General features: G+C 42.4%; 2 protein-coding genes across 4 annotated transcripts in view; both read right to left on the bottom strand.

Annotated features, from left to right (window-relative positions):
• Positions 1-1,115, bottom strand: part of DENND2C (DENN domain containing 2C) — an 82,835-nt gene extending 81,720 nt beyond the window's left edge. For 2 of the 3 annotated variants that reach the window (XM_082685015.1, XM_082685013.1), the window contains exon 1: positions 979-1,069. The gene's annotated coding sequence lies outside the window, so the exon portion shown is untranslated. Of the gene's footprint in view, positions 1-978 lie in introns of all 3 variants that reach the window. The other variant, XM_082685014.1, reaches the window with a different exon arrangement.
• Positions 1,116-3,610: 2,495 nt separating this feature from the next.
• AMPD1 (adenosine monophosphate deaminase 1) lies at positions 3,611-25,375 on the bottom strand (the record flags this gene model as incomplete). The annotated part of the gene is made up of 15 exons (XM_082688575.1): positions 3,611-3,792; positions 4,150-4,260; positions 4,674-4,847; positions 5,512-5,632; positions 6,505-6,668; positions 6,852-6,978; positions 8,785-8,948; positions 9,770-9,901; positions 10,191-10,385; positions 11,509-11,638; positions 12,427-12,646; positions 15,995-16,160; positions 19,018-19,183; positions 20,237-20,417; positions 25,354-25,375. 15 exons carry the CDS (start codon positions 25,373-25,375, stop codon positions 3,634-3,636), a joined length of 2,232 nt encoding a protein of 743 aa, XP_082544701.1. The 3' UTR covers positions 3,611-3,633.
• Positions 25,376-25,892: the final 517 nt, after the last annotated feature.

The following is a 25,892-nucleotide window of genomic DNA, read 5'->3' as shown; positions in this document are numbered from 1 at the left end:
ATTCTAGAAAAATTTATTGATCAGTTAAAAAATGGACCACACTTCAAACAATACTGATTTTGTTGGGGTGGGGGGAGCTTAAACAATTTATGTACTAAGTAAACAGAGATTTAGGACTTTATCTAAAACACTGGAGGTGAATCACTAGCTTCGGGGTAAAGGCTTACAGAGTGCCTACTATGTGCCTGGCATTTAGTAGTTGCTTAACAGAATATGCTTAACGCTGGTGCGCAAATTACAATACCTAACATTTACAGACTACTCTCACTCATCTCCTTTGACCTTCAGACTACCCCTAAGCATGAACATCCCAGATTTACAGCTAAGGAAACAGAGGCCCAGAAAAGTCGATTTGACCGAGGTATCACATGTGTTCTGTGGGTCCTGGCCGAGACTCCAGCCCTTGACTCATTATCTAATCATCATCTGCTATACTCGTTACTCAAAAGTTCTTAGATGTTGCATTGTCCAATTTTAACATCAAAATCCTACTGGACAACTTTCAATGCTGTGCTCATTAGATTCTGTTATGAATCAAAACACACAAAAAGCAAGAATGTTTAAAAGTCCCATCTTCTGAGCCTGTCGACGTTCAAGCTCCCTGGCCAGCCCCCAAGAGCGACAGCCCCGCGCTTCCTCCGCGACGGGGCGCTCCCTCTCCCTGCCCTAAGACTGCCCAGCGCCCAACGCTCCCGGTCCCCGAGGTGAGTGACGGGGACATGCCCCGCCCGGCCCCTCCACAGCCGCCGAGCCTACGAGCTGGGCTCCCAGGGTTCATCGTCGCGTCGCGGGGCGCAGGGTCCCGACAACTCGCGCGTCCCTCGGGGCCGGGGAGGAGCTCAGACTGCGGAGCCGACACCTCCGCCGGCCCGCTCCCGCACTGCCAGCCGGGCTTCGGACGCCCAGCATGCGACGTCCACTGCCACGAGGAACCGAGGCCCCCTCCTCCCAGCCCGCCCCGGATCGCCCCGCGCCTACCTGCCCTGGGTCTCCACGCCGCCCCCGCAGCCGGGCTGCGAAGCTGTCCGGCTCTCCGCGGACGCGCCAGGTCTCGGCGCTCTCACTCCCGGTTGGCTCCGTCCCGCCCCCGCAGGCCCTACGAAGGCCCCGCCCCCGGCCGGCAGCGGCCCCACCCCCGCACGGCAAATCTCGGTTCTTATTGGCTCCCCTTCCCTTCACGCTAGGGCCCGCCCCCGGCACCGCCCGAAAACCGTCGAGAAGGGAATAGCTCCTGTTGGAGTCAGCCTCTGGGCTAGAACGTTGCCCCAGAAGTTGGTGGCCCGGATTCCGGCCAAGGCCTGTAGCCGAAGTCCCATTGCAGTTGCCGTGCCTGCGGTCCTACTGGCCCCACGGTGATGGGCCTGAATTTTACATGAAGGTTGACTCTTCCTAGTTTAAGCGAGGAATCCAGATGGCATCTCCCTCAAGGAAAGCATGAAATTCTCTCTTGCCACTGCATTTGCAGTCCGGTGCCAACTTGAAACGTAGACAGATGCAAATAACGCTCCGAACACCTGAGGTTTGAAGTCCCAGAGCAGGGTGCCTTTGATACTCCCAGTGCCTGAGGTCGGCCCCCACGCCCTGTTGTGACACACATGCCTAAGCCCTACGCCTGCAACACGCTCGTACTCAGGTATGTGCGTGGCGCTGTGCCTACTGCGAGCGGCAGCCCAGTTTCACTAAGGCTGCGAGTCGGGATGAGTTGAGCCTGTTTCCCAGCACTCGCTAAACACCCCAACCCACCTCGTCCCTCCCCATTCCACCCCACCCCACCCCACCCCGCCCCAGCCTCTTGGGTCTGATGACCAAAATCTTCCCACATCTGTTCGCAGAGAGGTACCAAAATAGAAGACTGCCAGAAAGAGAAGTGTTTGGTTACACATCACAGATGACTGTCACAAGCCAATTTAGCCAAGGCAGTGAAAGCTGCATATCCCACACCGTTGTGAAACCGCGAGCTGTGGACAAACAGGAATTACCTTTTATGGTGGGGGGGGGGTGTAACGACAAGACATTTAAAAAATCGTGTCTTGGTGAGGAAATAAATGTCAATATTGTTTGCATACATTTTGAATGGCGATCTTCATGGATTACCCCTCTCACCTTCCCCCAAGTCTTTCTTTATTTAGAACACTTCCCAAGCAGTTGTCTAAGACGAAATTTTAAGCTAGAACAGCATGATTTTACAACTTATTTCAAATTCAAATTGATTTCAGAGTCCAAACTTTGCATTCAAGAAGATTATTTGGCAAAATGACGCCGACTGAATTCCAAGTACCAGATAGGAAACCAAACCTGGCAAGGGTTCTGTGTCTGTAATAAAGGAATTAACATGTATGTATTCTACTGCCCTCTCATGGGTAAGATGGAAATATAACTAATGCTAGTAAATGCCTTTTAAGTTCGAGAATAGAATGTTTAGTTTAGCAATCTGTATTATTTTGATGACATGGAGAACAAAGTAAAATAAAATCAAGTTCTCTAAGGGACTTACAAATACTCAGCAAACAGAAATTCAACCTCAGAAATCAAGGAGAGGATTCTTACACTAGGGCTAGTATAAACACGCTGTCAGGATCACACCCATGCTTACAGCGACCAGTACAGAATGTGGAAACATGCATGAATTTGCCTTTATTTTTTTTTTTTTCCATTTGAAAAGTCATTACTTTCTGAGATGTTTCACAAAATGTTCTTTTTCACATTTGTATCCACACACATCATTTCACACTGTGAACAACTTGAGAGTAGGAATGAAATCTTGTTCTTTATAACTTTGCTGCCTAAATAGAGCCTGATATTTGAGCTGTTTGATCAGTAGCTGTTTATTAATAAATCAAATGAACTATCAGCCCAGCCACTAGGTGGCAACACAGTTGTATGTGTAGAGGTATGGTCTAGCTAATTGGAATTCTACCTGGCTGGCCTTGAGTAACAGGCAGGTTTCTAAACAGTTACATGTGTATCTTATTTTGGTAAGTGGAATTATTTAAAATGTACAAGGACAGCTGACTATAACTTTATTGCCAAGTATGTCCTTACAACTAAGAATCCTTTTGTAAGGTAAGTTCCCCTGAAGTGAAATAGCTCATAACTATGGATTTTCTATATTGGGCAACATATGTTTTTGTCTAAGAATGCCAGACTTCTGTCACATCCTATCAAAAGGATATTTTAATGGTCTATGTGTTTCAAGCAAATTTCATTCTATAAACCAAAAGCCTACATCCTCCCAACCACAAGTCATTTGCTCAAATTTTTGCCCTGTTTCAAGTTATTATGAGTAATTAATAGTTTTTAAGGTGGGGCAAAAATACAAGCAACTGTGAGCAAATGTTTTGCCTGAAAGTCATGGAGACTCTGGAGTCAGACAAACCCATGTGCCCACTGCTACCACTCAACAGATGTGTCCTTGTGCAGGTTATTAACTTCACTAGCCTCAGTTTATTCATCTCCCCCAAATGAAGATATTATTATCTACTTCATAAAGTGAAAATGATTAAGTGAATAATGTCAGTGGAGGAAGATCTAGAGCAATCATTGGTTTATAGCAGAGATTCAATAACTGGTAACTATTATGATTCATATTCTTCAATGAAAATCTCACCCATATTATTATTTGGTTTATTTAATTTAGTCTCCTGATTTAAGGCCTTCAGCAATTAAATTGAGTTCATAACACCAGGTTTCATAGCGATAGGCCATGCGGATTTGGGCAACATTTGTCCTCCGGATGTCATTTCCAATAGGACCATCCTCAAGGTAATTGTTGCCCAGAAACCTTGCTTTCTCCTGTAAGAGGAAAGGAAGCAGAATGATTATTGTCTTTTTATCCTGATATAGACTATAATTACAGCTCCCACAAAGATTCCTTCCTTGCATTACTTACTGACAAAAGGAAAAAACAGACCGTTCAGAGCACTCATCCAGGGCCTCAATGCTCATGGTCTGCTGAGAAGGCAAGTGTATTTTATTTGCCTTGCCAAAGGCAGAGCCAGAGAGATAGAAGACTTCTTTTTAGTCCCTGTCCATAGTAACAGCATATGATTTGTGGGATAATTTTTCCACATGTGTTTCCCTAGCTATCTTTTCAGTACTCAGTTACCAGATCCCATATACAGAAGGGCAACCAGTCAATAATAGGTCTACCTCATGAGAAATTCCACATTGCAGAACACTGTTTCTTGCCACTTCACACATATCACAGGTACTCAGCTTGAACACTTGTGCAGCAATGGCATATTCTTCCATTAGGGGCTCCTTGGATTATTTATTTAAATGAGGCAAAAAAAAAAAGGAAATAATGTATTAAAAAAAAATAACACACACCCAGCAGAAAAAGTACAGTGAAATCTCTTGAGTAGACTCTAAAATTCTAGATGGCCAACAGGGACTCTGGGGTGCCTCAATTGGTTAAGCGTCTGCCTTTGGATCAGCCCATGAGGGGCTCCCTGCTCAGCAGGGAGTCTGCTTCTCCCTCTCCCTCTTTCCTCTGTTTCTCCTTCTCCCTCCGATCTTTTCCCACTCGTGTTCTCTCTCTCTCTCACTCACTCAGTCTTTCTCAAATAAATAAATAAACAAATAAATAAATAAATAAAATTCTGGGTGGGCATCAACAATCCTATGCTGTTGTCCCAAATATGCTGGTGTTGCTTAAGAGTCCACAGGCATACCTTGGTGAAGTGGAATTGCATTGGGTCATCTGTCGACAGCGAGACCATTAGTCCCTTCTGGAGGAAATCTAAAAAAGGATTTTTGGCATATTCTAGAAATAAGCTGTTGTTACTTAATGGCGACATAGCGATGGGAATCTGGGCTAAGAAAAACAAGTACTGTAACACAGGAGTCTGAAAAGGAATAGTGAAAAACAATATTTAAGGATGTTGAAAAAGAGATACAAACTAGAAATGTTAAAACCCCGTGGTCTACCTCAAGTTTCAGCTTTCCACAAAATGATCGCATGTTCTTTAAATCCCTTAGTAAAAAAGAATACTAGTGTTTAAATGTAAATACTATTTAGAATAAATTTATTTGGGATAATCAATTTTCAGAAACATTTGGTCAAATCATAGGTTTGAGTTTTAGTTCCCAAGTTAGATGGTCTCTCTCAGGGAAGAAACTTCATCTTGAAACACTTTTTCTTTCTCTACGAGAAAGTTCTGACTCTCGTCGGAGGCATTTGGAAACATGCTATAACAAGAAATCTGGCAAAAACCAGCTTAAGGTAAGCCAAGTGCCTCTGAATTATCCCTTGTCAGAGTTCTAAAATGGAAGCCCGAAGACCTGCATTAATTCATCTCTGCCACAAACTAGTTAGGTAATTTTGAGCAGCTCCTTTGACTTCTCTGGGCCTCTGTAAAATGTACTGAACTTCCTAACCTAAAAATCTTTTTTTGCTCTGCTTTCATTTGATTCCAGTGTTGATAATGACTTGTGACAAAATGATAAGGAAAAAAAATTACTCCTCTAGCTCCAATATAAAACATATTCGGAAGAGAGCCTCCAACTCACCTTTTTTAAATTCAGGCCATGGGAGATATTATCTGCTGTCATGAATGCTGTCATGAGATGGGTGAGAGCCCCAGCCTCGCCGCAGTGAGGTCGGAAGAGGAACGTATTCATGCCTCGTTCCCTAGGGAAAGAGAACAGCTACGGTAGTCACAGGCCGCTGACTATGACCTGGCAGCAATTCTGGGCATGGAGGGATTTACAAGAAAATCTGGTAGAAAAAAAATTAACCCTCTGAAAGGGAGTGGGGGCATCTAAAAGATTCAGTGAAACTGGCAATTCCAAATCACAATCTTAATTCTTCCCGAACGCAGACTTCTGAAAAAAGAGGCAGCCAAGAGTATTGGGGTATGGAGGAACCTAGTCATGATCTGATTACCCGCAGTTTCAACAGGAAGTTTACCAGTATCACCAAGTTCTCATTTCTCCTGCTCATGCTTTTGAGGGAAAAACATTTCCAGAAAACCCTGTTACAATAGTCCTCTACTCCTTACCCATGTATATCAAGAAGGGCAACATGTATGGAGGTCTATAATACATCACACAGAGATTAGTATCAATTCCCAAACTTCCAACGAAAAGGAACTGTGAAAGTTACTGAAGGTTCCAAAACGTCTATTCGTCCTGCTAAATAAAGAAACCAAACAAAAAGACAAGGGAAAGAAGGGTCTGGTTAGGGCCGGTCGGAGGCATCCCAGCAGTGCAGTGGGATGACCACAAAGGGCACCAATGTCTCAGCAGAGGTGTCAGATAGAATCCTCTCCTTCAAGGCACCTAGATGGCTCAGTCGGTTAAGTGTCTGCCTTTGGCTCAGGTCATGATCCCAGGGTCCCAGGAATCGAGACCCGCATTGGGCTTCTGGCTTGGTAGGAAGCTTGCTTCTTCCTCTGCCCCTCACCCTGCTCTTGTGCTCGCTCGCCCTCTCTCTCAAATAAATAAATAAAATATTAAAAAAAAAAAAGACTCTCCTTCTAGCTCCAGTTCTCGTCTACTCACTTTCTCAGACTGTTGAGCACCGCGATGTTCGCATACATGTAGTAGGCATAGTAGGTGTAAGAGGGATTCTTTTCCATTGTCCACTCCTGGGGCTTGGGGCTCTTGGAAGAGAACATGTGACCACTGTGTTTGGACTCATCGTCCACACTGTCGAAGCCAGTAATCTGTCCGGAAAAGTGAGCCATGCAATGGGGTCAGTCTGACTGCAGGATCCTGGTCCTCAGACAGACTTTCAGCTCCCAAAGCCCAGGACCAAACATCAGAGATAAGCAGCAAAAATGAGTCACAGCTATGTGGGAGTCCTGGTTCATGCACAGCAACAGGAAGGCCTAACGGGTCATGCTTACATGCTTGAGGAAGACACTGAGGTCTGGGTGAGCCTGGGGGTTGATGGTGGCCTCAAACACTGGCATGAAAACATTCTCCAGCATCTTTCCAAAGTGTGGAAGGAAATTCTTAGATCGAAACACATCACTAGAGGCAAGAATGAAGAGAATTCAGGAAGAAAGTATTTTTAGGATTGGTAGCCCCTGAGTGAGGGAATCAAAGGACCAACATGCTATGTTCAGGAAAGACTGGGTCCATTCTAGATACATTCTTCTTGGTTACCCATAAAGAGGGATTCAGTTTAGAACTGGCAAAGAGATACAAATGTCTTGCTGGACAGGTTGTCCCTACCTCTTCTACAAACCCTCTGTGGCAAAAATATTAACCTTCACAGCTAAGTCCAGGTGGAAAGTGAAGAGTATAGGAACTGTGTCACAAAAGATTCAGTGATTTATTTGTGGCGTATAAAATGGGGAGCATGAAATAGTTATTAAAAACACTTCTGGGGACACCTGGGTGGCTTAGTCTGTTAAGCATCTGCCTCCGGCTCAGGTCATGATTCTGGGGTCCTGGGATCAAGTCCCACATTGTGCTCCCTGCTTAGCGGGGAACCTGCTTCTCCCTCTGCCTGCCACACACACACTCTCTCTCTCCCCCTCTGAAAAATAAATAAATAAAATATTTTTTAAAAGAACACTTCAGGGGACGCCTGGGTGGCTCAGTTGGTTAAGCAGCTGCCTTCGGCTCAGGTCATGATCCCAGCGTCCTGGGATCGAGTCCCGCATCGGGCTCCTTGCTGCGCGGGGAGCCTGCTTCTCCCTCTGACCCTGCCTTCCACTCTATCTGCCTGTGCTCACTCTCGCTCGCTCTCTCTCTGACAAATAAATTAAAAAAAAAATCTTTAAAAGAACACTTCTGGACATTCTAACAAACTCTAATATACCACTCAGTATATGTAATTCACTCTTTTAAGTGGCCAGAAAGATTAGTGAATTTAATCATAACAACTCACTATGTTAAGTACCTTTATGATCCTTTTTTAAAAAAAAATTTTAAGCAAGCTCTATGCCTAATGTGAGACTTGAACTCACCACCCAGAGATCAAGTGGCGTATGTTCCACTCATTGAGACAGTCAGGTGCCCCCATTTTAAAGATGATGAAACAAAGGCACAGAGAGCTCATGAAACTTGCCTAAGATCACACAGCTAATAAGTAACAGAACCAGGAGTCAAGTATTGCCAGTCTAGGTGCAGAGTCCATGCTCCTAACTACCACAGCTACCACCTCCTTGCTATAATGATATAATAATACAGGAAGTTCTACCCCAGTCAACAAGGTTAGTTTTTTGGCTAAAAAGAAAGGAAAAGAATCCTGTGTTACCAGAGCACACAGAACACAGGGGCAAGTGGCCAGAAAATAAATATAAGTTTGATAAAAGATCAATGATACTGAGCATCTCTGAGGCCAATGAGTAATTAGCAGGTGGTAATATCATCAGTAAATACTCATTGATTATGGGGAACTTGAGCACTTGTAGATGAGACAATCAGCAGATGGTAGTAAAGGTTCTGATACAAGAAAGCTACATCCCAGTCCAGATAAGCATGGGGAAGAATGAGCTGGACAAGAGAAAGAAAAAAATAGAATAAAGTGGACATAGTTCTTAGCCTAGCTACGTTTTAAATATTCTCAATGAGTTATTTTGTGATCACATAATGTCCTGTGTTTTAAAAAAAAACAAACCAAAAAATCTTCTGGCTAGAGAACTGAAGTGAAATGATCTTCCTAACTCCTGTCTCTGGTCAAGAATGCTGAACCCAGAGTGGACAAAACCAGGCCCCCAGGAGCGGGTTCTGAGCGGTGCTATAACAAAGCTTATTGTGACTGCATATTCCTTGTTCATGTGGAGGAGGTCAGACAGGTGGGAGGGGCTCTGATGGGGAGGTACATACTAGATCCTGGGGACCTGGATCATCCACGTCATGTTGGGGCAGTAGATGCGGTTACGGACGAACCAGCTGGACAGTTTGCTCCACTCATCAAGGCTGCGGCCATAGATTGACAGGCGAGGTTCGGCGTGCTGGTACTTGGCCTCCACCAGGTCCGCGCCTACCTCCTGCGAAGCCAAGAGAGGAGTTCAAAGCCAGGAATTCCCTCAAGTCCATGAGGGGTCTAAACCGGGGGGCTTGGGGGTGGACGTGGGTACTAGGAAGAACAAAGAACATGTGAAAGGAAGCCAGAGGGAAACTGTTCCACGTTAAGATCTAAGGAAATTGAGGGGTGTCTGGGTGGCTCAGTCAGTTCAGCGCCTGCCTTTGCCTCAGGTCATGATCCCAGGGTCCTGGGATAGAGCCCTGCCAGTGCTGGGCTCCAGGCTCTGTGGAGAGCCTGCTTCTCCCTCTCCCTCTGGCCCTGACCCTGCTCTCCCTCCTTTCTCTCTCTCATGTGCATGCTCTCTCTCTCTCTCATAGATAAATTAAAATCTTTAAAAAAAGATCTAAGGAAATTGAGAGATGAGGGGAATCTAATCAGTAGATAAGAAACAGATAAGACATAAAGGAGTCTAGAGAGTGAAGAAGTCAAAGGATGATGAGTGGTCCTATCCAAGGCACCTGCAAAAGACATTCAATTTCTCTTATACCTCCTACTTTCCAAAGCACACATCTCCCAAGTCCTCCATGTCATTCCCTGTCCTAGTGCTCAGACCACGAAGATGAGGGGGAATTCCGACAGTGGACATTTCCAAAGACATTCTTGTATTCATTTCTGGGGTGCTCTGACCCAGGGAGAGCACACTTCCTCCTCCTTCCTCTCCCTCCCTCCCTCCTTGCTTCCTTGGCTCTTCTCTCCTTCCTACCTTTCCTCCTCCTCTTCCTCCTTCCTCCCCCTCCTTAAGAACCAGACCAGGTACCACAGATCTGGTTGGTTCCTCCTCACCTTGATGATAGTAGCAAAATATTCTCCATCAATATAATTGTCTGTCTTTAGGTAGAGGTCTCGAAGCTCACTTGCTCCTACAGGATTGTATTTGTCATTGAACTTATCAAAACGCTGGAAGGTCTGGCGTCCCTGAATCAGGAAACAGGAGCACAAGGGTATCATTATACATAGGACATATGGGACATAGAGAGCTAGGGAATGGCCCCCAGGAACGGGGGCCTGGGAACAGGAGCAAGGGTCGGTCTCCAAGAATGGACTCTGGGAGAGTCGACAATGAGTGAACCTCAAAATTGTCTGTGGGTGCTTTCAGCCAGCGTGGTCAGGTTAAGAGGGTTCTGAGAAGGGGGTAGTTTGTAGGAGAAAGGCATGCGGGGTTCTGAGTAGGATCAGGAAACTGACACGATCTTTTTCAACCTACAGCGTGAACATCCAGAGAATCAACAGTCAGGTCATAGGGATGCATTTTTAATTTGGCAAAAAGTTCCTTTAAGGTCAGATTTTTCTCCTTGGTGCTATGGACCACTCTGTCAGCATCAGTCTGGTAAGATTTCTTAATAAAGCGGAGCAGATGTTTCTGATTCATGCAAGCAGCCGCATGGATGTGGGTGTCCACCTGTGTGTTTGTTCAGAAAAAGAAAAACAACAGTCAACCTTAATTGTGCTGCTCTTTTGGAGGCTATGGTGCCCAGCAGAAAAGAACCCACGGCACCTCTTTGTACCCTTGCAAGAATGTCACAGGTTAGGTGGATATAATAATAATGAGCATTTCTCTTGGATATCTGTACATCCAATTTACTCCCTATATTTGATCCACATAAAATTCTTGGGGGGCATTCTGCATCCCCAAAATGAAGTAGCTGGCCTAGCCTTCACCCCAAAGAGAGAAAGGATCAAAATTACGACACCATGGCCCAGTGATAGCATTTCTGAGTTGGGTATTTTTATGATTACAATTTTATAAGCTGGAGATTCAATTAATTTAATGATAAATTCATTAAATTTAATATTTAACCTTAATTATTAATAAATAATTGTTTTAGTATTTATATTCTAAATATATCAATTTATTATTAATTCATTAACTATTAATAACATAATAAATTTGTTAGATTTCTGTTTGATTAATTAATTGATTAATTAATGATAGATTAATTTATCCATGGTTAAACAGGCGGCTGAGCCAGGATTTGGTCCCAAATATCTGCTCATTTATTGTCTATCCCTACCTCTTACAGTCACTTAAAGGGTCAGAACACATCTCAGAAATGTTTCTAAGTTGATTAGTTATCCACAGTCCTTAGTGCATTTGATATTCCCAGTCCTCTTGTGAGCTAGACTGGGCAGATGTATTTCCCAATTTTACAAATGAGGAAAGTGAAACTCAGAAATATTTAAGCACCTCTCTCAATATCATAGAGTCAGGAAGTAGAAGAAAAAGGACTAGAATAAAGATCTTCCAAATCCTCAGGTAGCGGTTTTTGAGATTTCATTTGTTTTTGTTATTTTTGTTGTTCACGATCATTTTAACTTTTATGGTAAGGATGTGGTAAACCTTTCTGTTTGGAAAAACCATAGAAATGGCATTTTAACCTTTTAGAGTAATTCATCTGCATTCATTAAACCCACTGAGCCTGCAGGAATCTTACAGTAATCAGAGAAACACTATCTTTCTTGTCCCCCTCAAGAACACATTGGGTTAATGTTCTTGCCCAGCAGTGACCTGTGACAATGTTTACCTTCCTGCAATTATAAAAATCTCGGTGGGGGTTGTTCTTCAGCTCCTTTAACTCATCCATCTCGTTGAGCATCTCATGCACCTGGAACTTGGAGGAGAGGAACTTCAGGCGTCGATGGGTATAGGTCTTACTGTGAAAAATTAAATAGCATCGTTCTGAAACATTCAGACACTTAAAGAAAATAGACTCAATTTCAAAATCATCAGGACCCTTATTGCATATTGGAAACAATTACTGGAATGAACATTCAGTTTGAAGTTAATCTCACTTGAAAAATATGGGGCTCCCTGGGCTCAATCTTTTCATCAAAGCTGGAAAGGATAATGAGGGAGGATTTGGGAAGGCAGTTAAAGGCCGGGGTGGGGCGAGGGGCACTTGGCTGGATCAGTTGGAAGAGCATGAGACTCTTGATCTTGGGACTGTGAGTTTGAGCACCACATTGGGTATAGGGATTACTTAAATTAATAAGAATAATAATAATAAAGCCATGTAAGACAATATTGCTCAAGGTTAAGCGCCCTGGCTTTGGAGATAGCACATTAGGGCTTGAATCCTGGCTCAGCCAGCTGTGTAACTTTGGGCACATTACTTAACTCATTACTTAACTCATGTAACTTTGGGCACATTACTTAACTCATCAAAGTATCAGCTTATAAAACTGCAATTATAAATATACCCACCTCAGAGAATGATGGCGAGGAGGGAGGAAAAATATACACGAAGGGTTTCACACAATGTTTGAACATAGTAAGCACTTAACAAATACTCATTCTTACTCTGAGTAGTAGTAGTCCTAGTAGTACGGGTGGTGGCCATAGTAGTGGGGGTGGGGGTGGTAGTCATGGGGGTGGCAGTAGTAGCAGTGGGGTGGCGGTAGTAGTGATGGGAATAGTAGTTCAGTCACCATCAAACACTTACACAGGTCCTTGAGCAATTAAAGCAAGTAAAAAATTCATATCATCTAAGAAGCTGTCCATATTTAGATAAGGAAGTGGCTTGGGCTCATCTTTGCTGGCGGCCACCTCATCAGGATAGACGTAAACTATGCCATCCTTCATTTTGAGGTGATAACCAAGGTTTTCCGGGAGGTCATCTGTTCGGAAGGGGTCTTCTCCTTTCTTCACAGGAGGGGTAAAGACTTTCTCAATAAAACACAGAGCAATAGATCAAGAAATACGATAAATGGCTGCATAAAAATAACCAAAACATGAAACGTTGTAAGATCTCATTCGTTTGGAACCCTGTACATCTTAGTTATAATTATCCAGTGCTGAGCTAAAGTTTATTTTTGTATTATTTTCCAAAGGTGACTAAATTAGTAGTGTAAAGTAACTATAAGATTGTTTCTAGTATAAGAATGATTTTCAAGCTCTTAAGAAGAATTACTGTTCACGTAATTGATATACTACTTACAAAGAATTTTATTTACTGCAGTAGGTTATCAAAGCCTTTCTGGTTAGAACATTTTATGAGCTTATGAGATAATTACATAGAAATAAAAGTCAAACTACAGTTAAAAAGTAGAATTTGGATCTTTTCCTTGAAAAAATCAACTTTCTCTATAAGTCTTCATTTAGACCGGTTATTTTTTAATAGACTTTATATTTTAGAGCAGCTTCAGTTTCATAACAAAATTGAGGGCCAAGTACACAGTTCCCATATACTCGTACCCCCACACAGGCACTGCTTTCCCCATTACCTACACCCTCCACCAGAGGGGTATGTTTGTTAAAATGTATGAACGTACACTGGAGGTCATAATCACTCAAAGTCCAGTCCACTTAGAGCTCACTCTTGGGGTTGTACGTTCTATGGGTTTTGACAAATGTATAATGACACGTATCCATGCTTACAGTATCAGACAGAATAGTCTCACTGCCCTAAAGGCCCCCTGTGCTCCACCTACAGTGGTTTTAATAGAAATGGAAATATAAAATAAATTCTTACTCTAAGAACTATAGTTCTTGTTATAATGTATTACCCCCCTTTTAAAGCACCTATAATTTTACAATGTCTGCTAAAGGAATAGAGAAGGGATTTTTGTGGGTAAAAATGTCCCCTTCTTTCCCACGCTAATGATTTCAGCCTAAGAAAGCTGTGAACAAATTCTATGTGGTCATGGCCTGTAATGCATTTAGCCATTTACTTTCTTTTCTGTTTTTTTTTTTTTTAAGACCTTATTTACTTAACAGACAAAGATCACAAGTAGGCAGAGAGGCAGGCAGAGAGAGGAGGAAGCAGGCTCCCCGCTGAGCAGAGAGCCCGATGCCAGGACCCTGAGATCATGACCTGAGCTGAAAACAGAGGCTTTAACCCACTGAGCCACCCAGGTGCCCCTCAGCCTTTTACTTTCAACAAGTGTGTGCCCAAGGCAGCAGGAAGGCTCCAGTTTGCAAGTGATGACTGATGGCCAGAGTGGGGGAAAAGAATATAGAAAGAAAAGGTCATACATTATCTATTCAAAACTGGGAGCTAAGGAACACAAGAAACATAAAACAATATGTTTCTGTGTGAAATCTTAATTTTCCAATCTTTACACTTAAACATCCTGAGAGATAAAGCATAATTTAGAAGAAACAAAGACAAAACAGATATCCTAAATGTCGATATTATAGAAAAATAGGTAAACCAATTTGATGTATTACCAAACTGGATACATGTTTAAAATGATTTTAATATTAAAAGGCATTATAGAAAAGAAGTTGTAGAACTGGAAATCTTTTAATGATACAGCGATCTTAAAGTTCAGAAACACTTTAATATTTGCCTCCCTTGAAATTTCAATCCTAGAATTATAATCTGAACTAGGTAAAGCAGCTACACAAAGATGTTTACATAAAGCCATTTATGATAGCCTTACTGGAAATAAAGTTTAAAAGTCAGAAATCTAAATGCCTAAAAATAAGAGTTGGTTAAATAAATTATGATATAGTTATATAATAGAAATCTGGGAAATTATTAAAATCTGACTATTGAAAAATAGATATTGAACTTTATGTAAGGGAGAAAATAAACCAGTAAGATATGTAAATAAAGGACTATGGAAAGTCAAAATATGTAGTTTAGATTTATCCAGAGGTTAAAGCAAGTCAGGAAATGATAGTATCTGGGCTGCACGTTGAAGGATGTGGTTGGATCTAGACATTTGGACATTCAGAGAAAAAGTGAACTCTTCCCCTGTTCAGGCACGGGGCACAGCATGACAAGGGACGGAAAGTGCTAGACCACTTCCCACCAGAACTTCCCACCAGAACAGAGTGGAGTAGATAAGGTAAATATATAAATACGTTGAGGGCGCACATCTAAAAAATCAATAAATAAAACGTAGTTAGGAGCCAGCTGATGGTAGACCTTGAATGCCAGGCTGAAGACTGGACTTAAGTTTGTAGGTAATGGGCAGCAATGAAAGGTTTTTGTTAAGAGAAGGACATGCTCAGATTTGTGTTTCAATAATTGGCACTAAAGTGAATATGAACTAAAAGGGAGTGATACTAGAATTTAACAGAGTAGGTCAGAAACTGGCAATCTGGACAAGAAGAAATATAGGCTTAACTTAGGGTTTAGGGAATAGTAAAGAGGGGAGATTTTTGAGAGATATTGTGCAGAGTCAATTACGATTGTGTATGTGGGCAGGAGAGACAATGGAGTCAAAGATGAGTATATGTTTAGACTGGATTACTTATTCGAGAGTGTTTCCTTATCCATGGGGGATATGTTCCCAGACCCTCAGGGGATGCTTGGAACTGTGACTAGAACTGAACCCTGTATGTACCATGTCTTTTCCTATACTTACATGCCTGCTGATGGACTACTGGTCTACCACCTTACTCGTATTTGTATAAATTGGGCACAGTAAGAGATTAATAACAACAATGAATAATAAAATAGAACTATTATAACAATTTAGTATAATAAAAGTTAGGTGATGTGGTCTCTCTCAAAATACCTTTTTTTGGATTTTATTTGTTTATTTATTTGTTTTATTTGTTTATTTTGAGAGAGAGAGAGAGAGAATGAACATGAGCAGAAGGAGAGAGATAATCTCAGGCAGACTCCCCGCTGAGCACAGAACCTGACACTGGGCTCGATCTCATGACCTGAGCTAAAATCAAGAGTTGGATGCTTAACTGACAGCCACCCGGGCACCCCTCTCAAAATACTTATTGACCTATACTCACCTTTCCTGTTATGATGATGTGAGATGATAAAATGCCTACGTGAGATGGAGAGAGGGGCATGATGTAGGCATTGTGACGTAGCACTGGGCCACTCCTGACGTGACAATAAATCAGGAGGATCATCTGCTTATGGACCTCAGTTGACCACAGGTAACTGAAACCGCAGAGAGCCAAACCGTGGGTGGAACAGGGTAGGGAGGGGAGGGTGGGGCGGGGAGTGGGAAACTACTGTAATCTAGGGGCATATTTGGTATCTAGTAATTAAACCTAAAGATCTATTTTATACTCTGCATGAGAAAACTTCTTACCTGGGTAGAAGCTCTCATTTGCTACCCAAGCCTCACCCTCAATGTTCCTCAGGTACTTGGAAGGGGTTTTAGGGAACCTCTGAAATGACTTCTGCATATACTTCTCCCGTATACACAATGCCCTGTATAGACCTTTGCAGACCATTTCGAAGTCTTCAACTGTAACCTGCCAAGAAAACATCAGAATATCAGAGTCGCTCCTGTGAAAATCCAGGGAGCAGGTTAAGTTTGTCTTTGGTACGAGCCTGCCTTCCGGGCTGTTTCTGCCCACACTGAGCCTGGCCTGCCCACATGGCTGCTTCCTGCTTGACTTGGGCCCTCGGTCCTCCTCCAGGAGCAGGTCTTGAAGTTTTCCCAACTCTCCCATTTCTACTAAAACTCACCTATTCTAACAGGTCTTGGCTTATACAGGCTGGTGTGTGTTTGCCGTGTTTGCCAGAAAGCAGTGATTATCTAGCAAATGTGATGAAAACATCCCATTCTCTCTAACATGGAGAATACTTTCTTCCTTCCAGTTAAGGATGTTTTACGTCGAGGCTTCTGAAGACAATACCTCAACAGAAAGGCCACATGACTCTAATCTGAGAATTCAAACTACTTTTTGGTCACTAAGGGCAATATTTGGGAATGAATAAAGTGTCACATCCCTCCAACCCCACCACACATGCATGGCCTTCTTTAGCTATACATGAATCAGAACATCATCCATTCTTTTGGATAGTTTTTAACTTTTAAAAAAGGATTTAACTATTTATTTTAGAAAGAGAGAGTGTGGGGGTGGGGGTGGGAAGGGGCAGAGGGAGAAGAAGAGAAAATCTTCAAGCAGACTTCATGCTTAACACAGAGCCTGACACAGGGCTTGATCCTAGGACCCTGATATCAGGACCTGAGCCAAAACCAACAGTCAGACACTTAACCAACTTCGCCACCCAGGCAGCCTCTTTTGGATGGCTTTAAAGAGAATTTTGGCCGTGGCTAAAAATAGCAAGATTCTAGAGTAACATTTTCTTAGAATTGCTGGAAATTTCCTAAACTGGCCTCTCCCATGCACCATCCCCGACCCCTGGTTGGGCCTGGCACACCCAGGGAGTCATAACTTGAAATCACTGAAGGCTCATCATCAGAGCCCAAAGACTTTGTGGGACCAGTGTGAGCATGTTTCCAGGGTTTGAGGTCCTGATGTTGATCCTAATCTGCTGAACTCTTCTTAAAGTCTGCTGACATTGGCCAAGAGAGTCTGGCTCAGGTGGTGGAGCTAAGGGTCTGCTTCCAACACAGCATGCTTGCGCCTTTGCCACATGGTGGGCCACCAGTCTATCTTCTCCAGGATAAGAGCTGGAAAAGATATTCACCTTGGTGTCTTCTGCACTTAGCACACCATTTCTCATACAGAGTAGGTGCTGGGTAAGACCTGATTAAATGGCATCAATTGATCAGCAGGGATTAATGGCCTTGGAAACTTGGTCCTGATCCCCCTACCTCTCTGTTCAATTACAAGGGTGAAGACCAATGGGGCACAGATTCCAGCTCAGTAGGGTTTTGCTCATCACCCAGCCACATTCAGCCAACAGGTACAGCAACACACCTAGTTCTTCGAAGACTCCCAGCTATGGTTCCATGTGCCCTCCAGCTTTCAGAGAAGAAGCAGCTAGCTACTACTCCCTGATTTCTGTGAACTCATCGTCCCTCCCATATTTCTTCTTTTTATTTATTTATTTATTTATTTTTTTAAAGATTTTATTTATTTATTTGTCAGAGAGAGAGCGAGCGAGAGCGAGCATAGGCAGACAGAGTGGAAGGCAGAGTCAGAGGGAGAAGCAGGCTCCCTGCGGAGCAAGGAGCCCGATGTGGGACTCGATCCCAGGATGCTGGGATCATGACCTGAGCCGAAGGCAGCTGCTTAACCAACTGAGCCACCCAGGCGTCCCTCTTCTTTTTATTTTTGTTTCTACCAAGCACAGAGGTATCAAGTTTGTCTCCCAATTTTTATGGCTTTTTTTTTTTTTGAAACTTCCAGGGCGGGTGTGTGTGTGTGTGTCTCCAAACCTTGTTTTCCCTGTCTCTAGTAAACATCTCCTTTCAGTTATTGACCATCTAAAACGCCAACCATTTGCAGAGCACTCGTGTTATCATACAGAAAGTGAACAGACAAGAATCATGTTTGTTTTCTTGCTCTGTCACTTTTAGTATCTTGGGACTGACCCCAAGTGGGTCAGTTACATGAGAAGAGGGCTTAGGATGGGTCATTAAAACTATATTTGGAGCACAGACTGATAGCTAACCATCAGTTTCACCAATATGATGCTGATTCTGCAAGTCCATGTAGCAGAGATTTATTAATTGCCCAACTGTTCTGGATAGGACAGGCAGGTCAAGTTGTTTGTAACATAAGTTTACGATCCCTGTGGCATAACTAGAGTCTATTCCAGGCAATAATCTACTGTGTAAGCATGTGTAATGAAATCAGAGATGACTGCTGGTCAAAAAAACAAAACAATAGCCCCATTAGAATTCTCTAGCCTGTCTCTCATCTTCCTTCTTTTCTCTGGGCTCTCTACTCCTCTCATCTCCCTCTCTTTCTTCCCATCTGTGTTTTTGTTTTTTTGACTGGTTTATGCTGCCCTCTCTCTAGGTCTAGGGCTGCCCTGGCACCATCTTTTCCCAAAAGTCCCCTGTGCCTCTGAAGGCTCCCTGTCCTGCTTCGTGGTATCCTCGGCGAGACTAGCCCACCAGCTGTTCTCATCTCCTGTGCCCAAATTTGTCTAACGTATTCCATAACACACAGTGCTTCCTGTCACATATTCTCCATGTGCAAGCAAATGAGATAAAGGAGGATGAATTATATGGGATGATAAAACAGAAATAGAAGGTATAGCATATTGGTGTTGAGAGGCAATAAGGAAGTAGAACAAGGACAAGCTAGCTAACACCTTTCTCAGTAGGAAGGGAGGAAGGCAAGGAAGCTGAAATAATGAAGCTGTGTCTTCGCAGCAGCTGCATCTGAGGGACAGGGAGCGACTCACCCCTGAGGCATAATCGCCGGTGATCTGCACTCTCTGGAAATCAGGCACGGTCTGGTAGGTTGGAGATGAAGAAATGTATTCGTCGATGTGGGACAGTTTGGTGGACGATGTTTCACATTGGGGAATGGACAAATTAACTGTCTTCCGTCCACGGAAACGTTTTTTTCTGGATTTGAAATGCAAAAATAAAAGGATTTAATGTTGGCCTCATTGGGAGTTTCATTGTGATAGAATGATGTTTCACTGTCCAATTTCATTTTGAGGACAAAAAGTGAAAATTAAAATGTCAGTGGCGTGTCAGAAACAGGATTCAAGCATATGGGAAGAGGTATCACATGACTGTATTCCTTTCTTCCTGGTAGCCCTTGGAACAGTGGGCCTTTGGGAACACACTAGAAGGCTTTCAGCATGACCTTGTTCTTCACAGGCAGTGGGCTCCTAGCAGATAGGGGTCTGGGATCATAATAAGCATAGGCTTTGTCAGTCACTACATGTGTCGTTTTATGTTTGTTTTTAAACTTTTGAGCTCGTGTTGCCCCATATGAAAATGCCTACCTTATAGGAATTCGGTGAGATTTAGTGTATGGAACTTGTAAGTTGCTTAATTAGTATTACTTCCTCAAATCAACAAGTATTGAGTTTCTGCTCTGACCTGACCCTTATGATAGGTCCTATGGGGCATGCCCAAGAAGGTGGACTGTTGCTCTTTCCTTAAAAACATAAAGTTAAAAGGATGACCAGGGCAGGAGGACAGAAATGGAGGGTTGTGTCCCTGAGGCCTGGAGAAGGTCAGACTGGCCAGAGGGCAATATTCACATCAGAGAGCACAGTGCTAAGGTTGGCTCAAACCGACCTAAAAATGAGGCTCTCGAGTTCTGGTTTCTATACCCCTGGTATGGAAGCTGAGTGTGTGCCTAGCAGCCATCAGCCCACTGTGGTTTGGAACAGTTGCCCAGGAGCTCACATCCTCTTTCTTGGATAGATAGGGAGGCTTGAACTAAAGGAAGATGCCATGAGCACAGGATGTCTACCATTTTCTTCTTCTGAGTCATTGGTAAACTTGCCCTGGCTTATAAGGTGCTGGGGTGAGGGTGTTGGGGAGAGGGAGGAGTTTTTATCTCTGGCACAGTTCTTCCTCCATGTTGAACCATCATTCAGACAGACTGACATTTCTGCTTCCTGTGTCTCAATGTCCCAGCATTCCCTTTACACCGCTTACCTCCTGCCTTCTACAGAGGTGGCCATGGCCTCCAGGTGGAATATGTGTGCTTGCATCTCCTGATGAGAAATTGGGCAGATTTCATCCACATCAAAGGGGGAAATCTCATGACGGCCTCCCTCATCTTTGACTTCAGAGGCGAATACTTTTTCAGCAAAGCTACGTAATGCATCATCAATTTCTGAAACGGGTTTTCATGGGTTAGTATTTAAGAACCCTTTGTCAGAGGTCATTAGAGAATTCCTGCCATGTGTAAGGCACAGTGCTAAAGACTGCCTTGGCGGGGGGGGTGTGACTCTCCTATACTCTAACCAGTGTCCCAGAAACATGTCAGAGTTCAATGTCTGCTCTCTCTTTAGAGGTTTCCCGGTGGGTAGATTGAAAATCCATTCACAGAGACATAGGTCAGATTCCCACAGCACATCCCAGGAGGTCCCGAAGATGGGACTGGCTTCTTGTAGGACTAGCACTTAATCTAAAATCACCTGTTTCTGGCAAGGCTAAATCTGACTTCATAGTAACCATGCAACATAGTCCTTCTCATTAGATTGGTGGAGTTTTTCTGATGCTTGTGAAGGAGTGAATAGGATTGCTAGTCCTTGGAGTTTTTCTTCCTAAAGAGAACCAGGGATGTAGGTAGTTCTGAGAAATGAGTATGTCTTTTGGGTCTTTTCTCCTCATGGAGCAGATATTGTGTTTCTCTTAGACATTATTTCAAATCCTAACAACTTGATGATACACTGAGGAAGGGAGCCACTGAAATTTACTACCCAGTGTTGGGAGTCCCATTTCTTGTGGACACGTGGCCTTCCATAATGAATGACCCATAGAAAGCAAATTTCACTTTGCATGCTTTAATATGTCCATCTTTTTAAAAAAAAGTTTGTTAATTAATTAATTAATTTTAAGTGATCTCTACACTCAGTGTGGGGCTCGAACTCACAACCCTGAGATTGAATTGCATGCTCTTTCAACTGAGGTACCCCTTAGTATTCCCATCCTTAGAATGGGTGGAGGGGTGACCTTTTGCTTGGCAATGACTAACTCCAAAACTCTCAGGATGTAAGAGAACTAATTTCATCATATAGGGGGGTGATGGCCATTAAGGATCTGTTCTTCTGTTAAGTTCCATTGCATTTTCCACATACCCAGTTGTTTTAGCATTACTTCTAATACTTCCAAAATCTCTTGGTATTTCCAGAAAAGAGCAGGTAGCAAATAATGAGAATGACAAACAAGTAGCTACTTGAAGCAACAGAAGATGGAACATTCTTCACATGATGACAGAGCAAACTGCATGCAAAGAGAAAGTACCCCTCACTTCTGTCCCATCAGTATCTATACAGGTATCCAAAATGCCACGTTTTCAAGTTTAACCTAAGGAAGTGTCATATGCTCCAGTCCCTGTTCTGCACTTAGTGACACATTTACCTTCCTCTGTCTTAGTTTCCTTATCTGTAAAGTGGTAAGACTAATACCTACAAAACCTCACTCGTAGGCTGTCATGATAATGTACATGGAAATGCTTTACAGAGAATAAAGCAGTAGCTCAGACTGAATAATTCAGCTTGGTAGCATTGGTCAGACAGCTATGTGGCATTTGAGGCTAGCTTTGGGCTGGCTATTAAGGAAAAGATCAGTGATATGACTTAATTTAGGCTGAAGCATACATTGGAAATGATAGCAATTGTTTCCTAACTTTGCCAACACTGTCAGGTCAGCCTGCTTTCAAAATCTGGCTTCTTCCAGGAGAATATTAGCAACCCACTCTACTGGCTGAACTTTATCATCTATTTGCTTCATTAGACTCAAGCAAAGCCTGAAACTGGAAACCATCTTTGGATGCTCTGGAGTGGTTTTTTTTTTTTTTTTTTTTGACAAGTACCACAATCCAAAAAGGACCAAATGGAACTCTAAGTAGGTACATTTGATAGCCTGAGAATACCTCACCATCCCACTACCAACAGATTCCCAGAAATTAGTATCATTCCTGCATGAGAATCACAAGCAAGCCCATGCACCTCAAGGATGAATGGCAGGCAGAAGTTAGAAGAGGCTTCATGCACCATGAAAGGCAAATAAAAATAGGCTGGTTGGTTATGATGAGGAGGAGGAAGATGAGGATGGAGATGAGAATGAGCATAGGGCTGGCGATGAGAATGCACCTGGCTTGTCATGGTGGGCCTGTGGCAATGCTGTCAGAGGCCTCAGGAAGGACGGCAGGGAAATGGATCCCCAGAAACCAAATCTTACTCGCTGGATATCTAGCTCTTCCAGGACAAGCAGTCTTTATCTAGGACTGCACATATCCATTTGTTTCATATGTTCAAACGTTATTGTTTTTCCTAAGGTTGCATCTTCCTAAGCCACTATAGACAGTTGTCAAGTAGAAACTCTACTGTCAAGAAGTGGTTTACATTATGCCCCCAAATTATATGGTTGATGTTTCCTTCCACTGAATCAACCAGTTGCTTTGACTTCATGCAACCACAGCTGCAATTTGACTCTGAATTCAAGAACTCTGCCTTTCAAAAATATTTCAGGGAGTGGTGATGATTGTGGGAAGGAAAGAGTGAAACTGGTATTTCCAAAGATGAGTAGATAAGATCTGGTGACAGTTGGAATTCCTGGCATAAAGGACAGATGACTTCCGTGGGTTGTACAGATCATTGTTGAGTTCTTTTTTGAGCATATTATGCTCGTGATCATGCAGCATCACATCTACATTTACATATAGAATCGACAGAGAATAGAAACAAGTAGTAGAATGACAAAGCCAAGACACTGAACTAGGGGAGAGGAAAAGTGTCTGTGGCAGCTGGATGGCCTTGGGCAAACCCCATAATCACAGGGAGCCTCAGTGCTCATCATCATAACAGGGGAATGTTAATAATAACGATGTCAACTTCAGAGAACTGTTATAAAGATTAAACAAACATACTTTAAAAACTACACAGTACTATAAAGAAGTTGGGAATTATTATTATTAACATGGGAAGTGCAAGATTCTTGAGAAAAGGAATATCATGCTTGCCTCTTCATTCAACAAATCCGGAAAAGCATGCTTATTTCCCAGCAGTGCTTTAGGGGGTGTGTAGGAAAGACAGGTCTTAGGGGTTTCATCTGCCACATCTCTTTTCATGGAGGAACTCCAAGGCAGACTTACTATTCATCAGCTAAAAGACAAATCTCATTTGTGATGGAGGGAAACATAGAGTCACGGTTTTACGTAAAGCAAGATTCTATTTTATCTGGTCACCAAAATTGACCATGAAATGTTTTGCTTTCGAGCTGAGGATTTCCTAAGGCAAGACTCAATAGACCCCTTTGGCTAATCTGTATCTAAAGAAGAACATATTTTATTTTAAAACATCAAATGAATGCCCCATGAGAGACTTTTTAAAAAAATAAAAAATGTGGTTTTTCTTGGGAGTCCAGAAAATCCATGAGTTCATTTGTAATGCTATGGAATATCTATGGTCATTACTAATCTTTAAAAAAAAGAAAGGATTTTATTTATTTATTTGAGAGAGAGAGCACAAGCAGGGGGAGGAATGGAGGGAGAAGCAGAGTCCCCACTGAGCAGGGAGCTCTAGGTGGGACTGGATCCCAGGACCCGGGGATCATGACCTGAGCTAGGGCAGACGCTTAACTGACTGAGCCCCCCAGGCACCCTTGGTGATTATTAATCTTTGTTGGCTTCCAATGATATTTAATAAACACTGCTGAAAAATACTCTTGTTTCTGAATTAATGAATAGTGTCATTTTTTAACTGATTCTTTGGCAAATAGCAGGAAAAGTAGTCCAAAATACTCACGTTTTTCTTCAGCTGTATGAAGAAAAATAAAACAAGATAAAAGATATAAACAACTTTCAGAAATGATAGTGGCTGTTATTCAGTGCTTTGGAAAAGAAATGCGTAGACTTGTACAAGAAGGGTGTGTGATGGAACTTGATTTACCTACAATTTGCTGCCATCAGAAGCCCCTAGGAATATGGCCAGTATACATCCTTTTTTCCTCTCTTTTTTATTTCTAATATGGCTCTTTAAATTTATGTTTATAATCTTAAAGAGATACTCTTTGTAAAATGTGATTTTAAAGAAATTTGATCTAGAGAAATGGAAACTCTCTTACGATATTGGTTGCGTGTAAGCCATGCACCTCATCTGGTCAACACTTTAGTAACACCTACCAAACAGCCATTACTGAGAATCTATCCTACTGATTTTCATACTTAAAAATGGAAAAAAGGTTTGGGTGCAAATAATGTTCTCAGAGTATAATCATACTTACCCCAACTGTAGAGAACCTGGAGGATTAGTTAAGGAAATTAGAATATTACACTGCCGTTCAAAATGATGTTAGGGAGAGTTTTAAAAACCATGGTAAACGATTAGGTCATAATATTAAGCCAAAAAAAAAAAAAAAGGAAGGCTATAAAGTGACATGTATGGAATAATCATAACAATGCTTTTAAAAATTCTTTAAATTTGCATAGAAAATAAATTGACATGTGAAGTGTATCTTTGGATGATGGGCCGGTGATTGTTTTTTTTCTTGCTACTACTTGTTTCTGCACTTAGCAACACCTTTACTTGAATATTCTGCATTCTCTACATGAGTGTTACTACTTTTATTTTCAGTGTCATTTCTTTTTCTTATTTCATAGGAGACATGTATTTCTTTCACAAAGAAAAAGACATTATTATTCTAAAAATTACTATGTGTACAAACCTAGATTGTGATTGGGTTAATATTTCCCTATGCTCATGGTTGTCAGCTAAATCCTCTAAAGATGTCATAGGGGACCCTTTTCACAATGGTGACAGCACCGGTTTTGTTTGGACGAGCAGAGGGGATTTTAAATATCTCCCACAGTTTTCAAACTGGGATCATCCAAGATGCTACCACATGACACAGCTCTAGGAAATCACCTCCCTTCCAAAACTAACAAGAAAAAAAAAATCCTTGAAAATCATGTCTTGCTTCTTCCCGAAAAGTATTATCAAAGCTACTCTGACCCTAAAGAAAGGATAGTCAAAGCTGACAAGATACCTAGAGGAACAGGTTGCATTTAAAAGAATCGAGCTCTCCAAACGCTTTTGCACACCTACCTGTAAGTTTCAACAGAGGCATTGTTGCCGGGGTCCTGGATTCTAGGATAGCACAGGAGGAAGGAGGAGCGAGGAGAGAGGCTGTGGGGATGACTGTCTGACAGTAGAATACCCTGACACTCATTTTGTGATTTTGCTTTGCACCTGTAATCCGACCCTTCTCTGCTAAAAAGAGAGAGATGAGTTTAGACCTATTTATAGGTTGAGGCAATTGATGGTGCAAAACAGGTGAAGCCTCTGGTCTTTACTCAGGGATTTCAGAGATGATACGTGCTAGGTCAGGAACCGCATTTTATTACTTTCTAAATCTTCCAACGGATTGGATTCTCCTCAAGTGTAGCTTTCTCACATGACCTGACCACTGGTGATGATTTTTTTTTTTTTTTTTTTTTTTACCATGGGAATCTTCCAGGCTCGAATGTCCAAGGTCTCAGGATTTCAGTCATGAGAAAAGCTTTCTGTAGTTGATGAATATACTGGTGTATTCACTGAGTTTGCAATACACACACAGACACACAGATGTGCGTGCACTCACACAT

This window comes from Mustela nivalis (genome assembly GCF_964662115.1).
Source record: "Mustela nivalis genome assembly, chromosome: 10".
Taxonomy (NCBI): domain Eukaryota; kingdom Metazoa; phylum Chordata; class Mammalia; order Carnivora; family Mustelidae; genus Mustela; species Mustela nivalis.
Note: the sequence above shows the minus strand (reverse complement) of the source record. Positions and strands in the feature narration are given on the sequence as shown.